The sequence below is a fragment of the Neovison vison genome, chromosome 6 (assembly GCF_020171115.1).
Source record: "Neovison vison isolate M4711 chromosome 6, ASM_NN_V1, whole genome shotgun sequence".
Taxonomy (NCBI): Eukaryota; Metazoa; Chordata; class Mammalia; order Carnivora; family Mustelidae; genus Neogale; species Neogale vison.
In genome coordinates, this window is record NC_058096.1 from 46,338,784 (window position 1) to 46,349,665 (window position 10,882).

The window sequence follows — 10,882 nt, forward strand, 5'->3', positions numbered from 1 at the left end:
CTGCCTTCAGCTCAGGTCATGATCCTAGGGCCCAAGGATCAAACCCTGCAATGGGGAGCCTGCTTCCCTCCTCCTTCTCTCTGCCTGCCTCTCTCTGCCTACTTGTGATCTCTGTCTGTCAAATAAATAAATAGAATCTTAAAAAAAAAGAATATATATCTCCACATGACATATCCACTGGACCTCTAGAAATGTCACTGAGATAAATAGGCCCTGAATTTTGATGGATTTATTTCTGAACCTCTAGTATGAAAATGTCTACCAGAAAGTCCACAGTAATTATTACTTCTTACTCATTAGGTCCAATCAGCATAAGATACTGGTGTCTTATGGGAATGAAAGAAGATCAAGATCCTTGAGAAAATATTTGCTAATCATATACCTGATGAGAACTTTGTACCCAGACTATATGAAGAATTCTCAAAACTGAATAATATGTATATAACTGAATTTTAAAAAGGGAAATACTTGAACAGGTACTTCGGGAAACAATACATATAGACATCAAATAGGGCACAAAAATATTTTCAATATAATTGATCAGTGGGGATATGCAATGAAGACCATAGTGAAATATCATGAACTACCTATAAAAATGACCAAAAAATGAGACTACTACTCATACTGGAAGCAGCATTAGATCTACCCTTCTGTTCAGTTTTCACAATGATTTTTCTTTTATCTGTGTTTTTTATTTCTTCTCTTTTTGGTTTTCATGAACAAATTATAAGGACACAAACTAAATGATTAATGAGTACCAAAATATAGACACTTTGATTTCCCCAGCTTCTTATCAAGTCACATTTGGAGGTTAAGCAATTTTCCTACTCTTCACATATCAAATGAAAATGTTACTATTTCTACATACTAATACTTTGACATTAATAATGTCATTATTTCCTGAATGAACTTTCATTGCCACTTCTCTTTTATTGATGAAAGACAAAGATGAACACCTTACCACTATGTTCAAAATATCTCAGTAATTCTTAAAATTTGGGAAACAGTGCAGAGATTCCTTAAGAAATTAAAAAGGGAGCTACCTTATGACCCTGCAATTGCACTACTGGGTATTTATACCAAATATATGGATGTAGTGAAAAGAAGGGCCATCTGTACCCCAATGTTCATAGCAGCAATGGTCACAGTTGCCAAACTGTGGAAAGAACCATGATGCCCTTCAACAGACAAATGGATAAGGAAGATGTGGTCCATATAAACTATGAAGTATTATGCCTCCATCAGAAAAGATGAATACCCAACACTGTATCAGCATGGACGGGACTGGAAGAGATTATGCTGAGTGAAATAAGTCAAAAAGAGAGAGTCAGTTATCATATGGTTTCACTTATTTGTGGAGCATAAGGAATAACACAGGGCATGGGGAGATGGAGAGGAGAAGGGAGTTGGGGAAAATTGGAGGGGGAGACAAAGCATGAGAGACTGTGGATTCTCAGAAACAAAATGAACATTTTGGAGGGGAGGGGAGTGGAAGGCTGGGTGAGCCTGGTGGTGAGCATTATGGAGGGCACATATTGCATGGAGCATTGGGTGTGGTAAATAAACAATGAATTCTGGAACACTGAAAAGAAATTTAAAAAGTAAATAAAATTAAAAAAAAAAAAAGAAACTGGGGTAAAGAACCGAAGTGCCCCAGGTGATCCCATCTATGCTGGTCTTTCTTGCCCCATCCAATTCCTCTTGCTTCCTTTTTTCATGTCAGCTACATTTACCTGTTTTTGTTGTTGTTGCTGATGTTTCTGCAGTTTTCTGTCTCTGAGATTATCTAGACCCTCTAATGATGGAAGGCTCTGGGATGACAAATTTTCATAAGCATCACCTTTTTAGACACAAAATTTCTCAGCCTCACTCTTGACCTATTGAAGTGGAATCTGCATTTTCAGAAAACAACAACAGAGTATTTACCTACATTACAGTTTGAGAAGCACTGATATATGCCACCTCCCCTGTGGTCCTTTGTTTTGTTTTCCTTTTCTTCTCCTCTGCCCTATGCCTAACAAAGATTTCCGTGTGTTTTCATATTAAAGTGGGAAGTTCATTGTAGGTCTGGAATGTGGTCTGCAGTTTGTATGAGGGTTGACAACTGAATTTAAATTTAGATCATGAAGACAATCAAGGACTTTGGTCTCATTAAATTGGTATATGGTTGATTAGCTCAGAAGATCATACTAATCAAAGAAATAAGAACATCAAAATTTTTAGATAAATAGAAGTTTGCACAAACCTGTCAGAAGTGTCATCTGTGCTGGAAAATAGCATAAAGTAGTTTCAATTGTTAGCATTAGTACTGTATAGAGTGACTTGATGTTAATGATTTCAGAATCCATAATGCCCAGTGGGACACCTGGACTTCTCACACGTGTTCAGATTTATAACGCCCAGAGGAACAGCTTAGTTTTGTCCTAAAGGGAACCTGTGGGAGCTATTAGGGGATTTTTAGCTCTTCATGCCTTCCTCTTCTGGCAAAAGCACACAGTTGTACAATTGGTTGACTCTTGTGTTTGAAGAAAACTGATATAAACAACATTTTCCTGAACTTGGCAAACGAAGCATCCAAAATGAATAACTGTTGTTACTTGTGTTTTGTCATTCCAATGTTACTATATTTTTTCTACTTTAGAAAGTGTAACTCTCCAAAGGATCTCCACATTTTGTTATAAGATATGGGTAAGAGAGAAATAGTATCTACAACATTCACTCTTTGTATAAAAATTCAAAATACTGTATAATTTGTAATAACTTTAGATCAACTTACTAGATGCAAAAAATGGCATGGAAAAATGTAAAACTCTTAATTATCTGTTTATCTTATTTTCAGGACTAAATCTGGATAAGCAAAATACCTGTAAAACTGAAATTTTCACCTTAACATAATTTACTATCTTTCTAAGATAACTATAATGACTTTATAAATTTTAGTGAACTAGAATGCTAAACTATTTAAGCTGAATTTTAATATCAGGTCATGTATCCTACATAACAAGTCTTTCTGACTATGCTGACTAGATGATTTATCCTTTTTAATTAATCACATTCTGTGATATAAGTTTTAAGGTAAGTCATATACATATTAACTCCTCTAGCTTTCTCCCACTTCTAGCAACAATTTCATTGAGTATTTTAAAAACATATTAGTAAGAAATTTATAGAAAAATGTGCCTCTAATACTCTTTACACCATATGACTTAATACATACATCACAGAAATTAAATCTGAGATTTTTCAATTGGGATTTTGAACTGCATTTAAGAGAATCCATTCTAAACAAAAATACAATTAACCACTGGAATTTTGTTAGTGGTTATTTGTGTCACCTGTACTAAGTTCCAGAGTTTAACTCAATTTTATTCTGCTGAAAAAACTGGTGGAGAACTAGTACTCCAAGTGAAACCAGCAGGATTTCTTGAGAAAGCAGCAGGTGACTGGCTGCTTAAACCTACATCAAGTCCTGTCACACTAGATATGATGGGGATGGGAAACTAAGTTTCTGGCTCTTTTGACTTCTAGAGTGGTAGACTTTGGTTAAACCCATACTTGTGTGGCAAAGAGGATCAGTTCCCAGCTATCCAAAAAACACATGTATCTATTGTACAACCTCTTTAATGTCTTTTCTCAAGTTTCTTTCTGTGCCCTTCTTCTGTTTACCTTATCTACTCTCCAGTGGATAGGTCATCTGTAAGTATGCCTTCAGCTACCAAAATGACTCCCAAGTCATTGTTTCTACTAAGCTTCAGTAGACTTGTACTATTAAGCTCTCTCACCTAAATGTCCAGAGGGTTCTTTCTCCACAAACAAGGCATTTGACTTCTCAATCTCAACTTCTCAGTCTCAACATCTACCCAGTCTCCATGTGTCTCTTCTCTCCTTCACATCTAGTATGATGACTACCTACTGATTTATTTTTATCTCTTTGTTCTCCTCATCCTTTCCAATATTACATTACACATAAACCAAGAAATTTACATACACTTGAATCAACTAGAAGGGATTTGTAAAATGCAGATTATTAGACATCATTCTTTACCTACTGAGTCAATGTCTAGAGTAATACCTCACAATCTATATTTTGTACAAAAAGTTCCCCCAAAATTCTGTTGTGTAATCTGGTTTGAGAATCACTGAACCATATTAAAAACTCATTAAGTAGTACTCCTGACTCTAGTTTCCCCTCCCTGCAGCATATTCTCTTCACTACAAGATATTTAATTTGAAAATTATTGTGGGGCACTTAAATGGTTCAGTCAGTGTCTGACTCTTGGTTTCTGCTCCATTCATGATATTAGAGTTGAGAGATCAAACCCCACATCCAACTGTGTGCTCAGCACAGAGTCTGCATGAGATTCTTTCCCTCTCCTTTTTTCTTTCCCCCTCCTCACGTGCTCTCTCTCTCTCTTTTTCTCTAAAATAAATAAAATGTTTTTTAAAAAATTATCTATGGTGCTACTGATTGTCTTAAAAGTTTTGGGTGTATGCCTATTGCCTGAGGAATAAATTTCAACGTTCTTCACATGTCATTCAATTCATTTTGTCACAATTCAAAATTCTTTTCCCTTCTTTTCCCCTTAACCATGTGTCAGAATTATCTAAGACACTCAGTTTTCCCCATAAATTCTCTAACACACTCAGGTATCTCCATAAATTTAGTAATTTAATAAAAATATTTGAAATGTCTTTCCTTTCTTCTGAATCTGTTAATTCCTGTACATTTTTTGAACTGAAGTAATTTCATTTTCTATTACCTCAGTTCCCCAAATAGTTTTCATATTTTATAGTAGCAGTAAATAAAAGTAAGAGCATTCTGATTAGTCTATGGCTTTATTTCAACTACTTTCTTCCTCTTTTCTTTCTATATAATCCTAGTGAATGCTCTTTTTATACTTACTGCATTTCATTTCAGGGGTCATCCTGTAACAAGATGGATACTGAAAATGGAACATTGGTGACAAAGTTTATTCTCACAGGATTCACATATCAACGACAGTGGCAAATCCCCCTGTTCCTGGTGTTCTTGGTGATATACCTCATCACCATTGTTGGAAACCTTGGACTAACTGCTCTCATATTCAATGACCCTCACCTTCACATCCCCATGTACTTACTCCTTGGGAGTTTAGCTTTTATAGATGCTTGGATATCATCCACAGTGACCCCAAAGATGCTGGTCAACTTCCTAGCTAAGAGTAAGATGATCTCTCTCTCTGAATGCATGATACAGTTTTTTTCCTTTGCATTCGGTGGAACAACAGAATGTTTTCTCTTGGCAACAATGGCATATGATCGCTATGTAGCCATATGCAAACCGTTACTTTATCCAGTGATTATGACCTATAGACTTTGTACCTTGCTGTTAGTCTCATCATTTGTAGGTGGCTTTGTTCATTCTGTGATTCATATAGGTTTTTTATTCAGATTAACCTTTTGTAATTCTAACATAATATATCACTTTTACTGTGACATCATGCCATTGTTTAAGATTTCCTGTACTGACCCTTCACTTAATGTTCTGATGGTTTTTATTTTCTCTGGGTCAATACAGGTATTTACCATTCTGATTGTTCTGGTCTCTTATATACTTATTCTCTTTACAATCTTAAGAAAGAAGTCTCTGAAAGGCATTAAAAAAGCCTTTTCCACCTGTGGAGCTCATCTTTTATCTGTGTCTTTATATTATGGCCCTCTTCTCTTCAGATATGTTTGTCCTGGATCTGCACAATCAGATGATCAAGATATGATGGACTCTCTATTTTATACTGTCATAATTCCTTTGTTAAATCCAATGATCTATAGCCTGAGAAATAAAAAAGTCATAGATTCACTAAGAAAAATGTTAAAGAGAAATGTTTAGATCTTACACTATTATCTGTTCTCTTTTTCATTTAAAGCATCACAAATTATGCAGGTTATATGTGTTCTGTTTGGTAAGTGTGCAAAGACTTTCCAATTATAATTGCCCTAGGTTTTAATGATTTATTACATGTGTTCATATCATACTAGAATCATTGAAGCATGAAACAAATAAAAGTATTTTATATGCTTACATATTCTTCCTTGTAGTTTTATAAAATCATTCAGTACTATAGAGTGTACTTCCTCTGAACAGGAATTGATTATGATGTCTTTGATAATTATATAGCCATATAGCCTGGAGGGAGGGCCATGCACATTTGGTCATACACATTGGCCATACATACCAGAGGAGGCAGGTTTATGGTTGAATCAACAACAAATCCCAAGAATTCTGCTAGCCATTTAAAGGTCTCTCATTCCACTTTATTTGGGGCATAGTAAATTTTACTTCATCTGGGTATTCAATAATTCTCAAAGCACTAAGGGAAGTAAAAAGAAATGGGGGAGCCATGAGGAAAATATAAGAAGGGACTTAAAACAGTGAGGGTCCGGCCAAATTGTAAGAAAGAGAGTCTTAGCCCAGTGTCTATGAGAAATGAAATGGAGCCAGGCAGGGGGAAGAGGAATGTTGCCTCTCATTGTCTATGATGCCTTCTACATGCCCTTTCTAGCTGTGTTTGGATGTTGTAGGGTAATCTGTAAAGGTACGCTAATTGAGAAAGCTAAGAAAGGAGACTACAGAATTTTAAGTGGGATGGTCAGGGAGAAAAAAAGAGAAGAAGCAGAAGAGAAAGAAAATGGTCAATCTTTCTTTCTTTTCTTTTTTTTTTTTTTTAAGAATGAAGCTAGTAAGATATATCAGTAATATGTAATTTTTTAATGTGTTGTTGATGTGTGGGCTTCAAAAGCATGTTTCCAAAATTCAAATAATGGTAAGATAATATGATGTCAGAGTGCCTAGTGGGTGTCTGGGAAAGACATGAAAATGAGCAAAATTTTGGATGTTTTCTGTTCTAAGAATTTTTAATTTTAATTTTTTTTTGTTCTAAGAATTTTTAAATATTAACTTTCTTCTACTCCATACTCTAAGTATAATGAATAAACCATTTTCAAGTCTAGTCCTGTCCTTCCTTTCTCAACATGGAAAATCTACACACTTTTCTATTGATACTCCTGAAGCCTTGGCCCCGATTCCGTGTTTTATAAAAATTTAGTTACTTATCTTTTACATCCTGATACTATTCCTTCCATAACATAGTCACATTGTTATTCTTAAAAAAAAACTCTGACTAAATCATATCTCTTTTCAATAATTTTTAATGGGTTATCATTGCTACCAGATTATGTGCAAGTACAGTATTTCTAGCTCTCCATATATACACATGTATGTTTGTGTTCATGTGTATGTCTAGATTTATATATTTATTATACATTTTATATATTTATTTAGATAAGCAGATTTTATATATATTACATGTATATTTTTCCATATATATCTATCCATTCATTCCTTCTCTATATATTTATCTTCATCACTCTGGTTTGCCATCCTGGTATTATTTGAGGTCCTTTCAAATAAAACCTTAGTTAACTCTGAAGTTGCTTCTTCCAAAATTCTCCTAATTCTCCTTGTTTTATACCCAAAATGAGTTGCAGAAAGCTTTCTGAATACTTTCTACTCTTTCCAATACATGCTTTTGCTAATACAGGTCTCTTTCACAGAGAAAGGAACTTTCTTCAAGGTCTATCTCTAATATTACAGCTTTCCTGATTATCTTGAAGAGGATAGTAATGTTCACTTGAAACACTTAGTTTTTGTGTTTGAAACATTTAGCAGCTTATTCTTGTTAGGTCACACTTGACTTTGTATAATACTTATTTCTGGGCTACAGGCTTTTCAAGATGATTATTATGAATTCAATGTCCTAGTCTCTATTTTTCCCAGTGTTTGGGATGATGGCTTACACACATGAGGTCCTAAATAAGTATTTGTAAAATATTTGTAAAAGTGAATTGAATCTGAGAGCCCAAATGAACAGAATGCAGTAAGAGTACATCACTCATTTTCAATATGGCAACGAGCCCCAGGAGATTACCAGCCCTGGGATGGCTGCTGCAGCCTAGCTCACCTTCTTGCTTCTTTAATGACAGTTACATATGTCATACACTTAAGGTGAATTATTTCTGTTCTTATTGCTAGGATTGGCTTCTGGGCTTCAATTAGCTGTGTGGTTTAAACAGCTATTTGTTTAAAAGATGTTTTAAAATAGATAAGCATTCAAAAATTGTAACTATTCTATAATCTGGAAGTCCACATCACAAGATTAGAGCAGATCATCTGCTCCTGAGGAATATCACCAAGCCCTAGGAAGGGGAGGAGTGGATCACAGCAAAGCTGTTTTTATGCTTTTCTCCCAGAAAAATCCATATTGTTGTTATGTCTATAGTTTTTAAAATTTTTGTTTCTGTATAATATTCTCACTGTACTGACAGCTTCCTTTAATTGTTTTGATTTTTACTTATTCATTCATTATTACAACCCAAGGACTGGATTGATAATGCAACAATTAGTATCTCCTGCCATCATAACAGTCCAGTTCCCTAAGTGGTATTTTCCTTGAATGAGAAGGTTCACATCAAGCGGAGTATAGGAGTGTGGTATGTTACCTGAAAAGTCTTACTTTAGGTTTTATGAGTATAGGTCAGAAAATTGGGGGCCTCTCAGAAGCTCATACCTCCTCTGCAACCTCTTGTGTATGTCTGGTCTATAGATTCCTCTGCTCTAATTTGACCATCAGTGCAATACCAACTACTTTATGTCTTTCAGGAATCCATCAAAGTCCCTAGTCCACTGGTGTGTTCCCATTCTCTCTTATAGATATTTCTATTGTACTTTACTTTTATTGCTTCAGTGACATGTGGGAAAAAGATAGAATATATATCTGTGCAAAATACACAGTTTGGACAAGATATTCTGCTGATTCCTTTAAAAAGAAACTATAAAATTACATATGTATTATTTAATGATTATTGAAGTATAAAATATAATATCACATTGCTAAGTTTACCCAGTTGTCTGGAACACTGATGATGTTGACTAAACCATCTCATGAAACTACCAACAATATACATGAAATTCTCTTCATTATGCAGATGTATTCATTTTCTTAACCTGGGGATTTAAAAGAACTCATAATCCCTCTCATTTTACATACATGAATGTACTTATCTATTTTTTTTATCTTTTTTTCTTATCATTTTCTAATACTTTATACCCTTCAGAAGATTTCTGACAGAATCTCTAAAATTGTATTAAAAAAAAAACAAAAGAATTTAAATTTAGATTCACACAAAGAAGCACCGATCAAAACTGGAACTGTATTACTGAAGTTTGGTTTGTTGACAGACTATGGCACAATCTCACTGAGTGCATTTAGGTACGTGTTAAAATCTCTCTGTTCTAGGCTTCTTTTTAGTTTTTTTAAAAAGAAAGTTCTCAAACTTCAGCTTAGAATCAACTAGAATAGAAAGCTTTTTAAAACACAGATTGACAGACACTACCAAGAGTTTTTGATTCAGCAATGTTTATGTTGTTTATTGGTTTAGGCCCATATTTATAGAATCCCTGCTTTGGACTAAATCTTGAATATTCCCTAAATTCATATGTTGTAGTCCTAACCCCTAATGTACTGGTACTTGGAGTGGGGCCTTGGGAGGTATTAAGTTATGTCATCATAAGGAACCTTATGGAAACTTCACAATGTGAATAGTGTCCTCTTAAGAAGAGGAAGAGAGAGGACAGTCCTCTCCCTCTACTTGAGTACTCACCTAGGAAAAGTCATGTAAGCACACTGAGAAGGCAGCTGTCTATAAGCCAAGAACCAAGATCTCACCATGTGACACCTTAATCTTGAATTTCCCATCCTCCAGCACTGTAAGAAATAAATATCTGTTGTTTAAGTTAGCCAGTGTGTGGTATTTTTATAGCAAACAACCAGGCTGAGACAACCACTGTTTTAAAATAATCAGTGAAGCAAAACTCTAATAATAAGATATTTAGGGACCAGTCAAAATGGAGTATGTATACACCTTCTATTTCTTATTTAAATACCCCTATGCAAATATTCTAAAAGTTTCCACTCTCTGTCTTCTACTTTCCTTTCTGTTTTGGGTAGGTAGATGTAGATTTCAATAGGACATCTATTACAAAGGATGAAGATGTTTGGATCTTTTTATAACTTTTTCTTAGGAAGCATGATACACAGTGATAGTATCAAACATAACACGATTGCTTCATTTCAACAAGGATAATAGGAGGGAAATCTGTTTATTAGAAAAGAAATTGTAAGGTTGGATCCACATTTGTGCCATCCCTCCCCCAAAAATTCATATTTAAGATTTTCCACTGCTGCAATAATATGAAGTTTATCTCTTTTGAGGAGATAACCCTCTTATTTGACAGCAATAACTGGCAACCTTATGACATCCTGTATTTTTCAAGGACAAGAAATTCATTAAATGTATAGTCAGGGTTAAAGAAATTTCAAAATGTCTGAGGTTATAAGATTCAAGCAAAAACGAAAACCACCTATACACTGTAAACAGGAATACTAATTGAAATATACACACTCAAGGAAAGTATAAAAGGATGGGAAATAAGCATGTCATGCAAATATTAGGAAAGAATATCAGTATCAACCAATTTGATATTATTGACGTTACTGAACACTTCTCCCAACAGCAGCAGAATGCATAGTATTTTAAGACACACACAACTAAAATCTATCAAGATATAATCAATTATTGAGTTGGATATGTTACTTACATGTGCTTTTTGTTTGTTTGAAATATTCCATTGCATTCCACTCTCCTTTGAAATAAATTAAATTGGAGAGAGATTTTAAACCATGGAAGGACATTTTAATTTTTAATGCTAATTCTTTATCAAGATAGAATCTCAAACTCATTATCTTCATTGAAGAAAAAGTTACTGACAAATTAAAACCAGACAATT

General features: G+C 34.4%; 1 protein-coding gene across 1 annotated transcript; it reads left to right on the forward strand.

Moving 5' to 3' along the window:
- Positions 1-841: 841 nt before the first annotated feature.
- Positions 842-5,866, forward strand: LOC122910385 (olfactory receptor 5H2-like). The gene is made up of 2 exons (XM_044255015.1): positions 842-850; positions 4,937-5,866. Exon 2 carries the CDS (start codon positions 4,937-4,939, stop codon positions 5,864-5,866), a length of 930 nt encoding a protein of 309 aa, XP_044110950.1. The 5' UTR covers positions 842-850.
- The last annotated feature ends 5,016 nt before the right edge of the window (positions 5,867-10,882 follow it).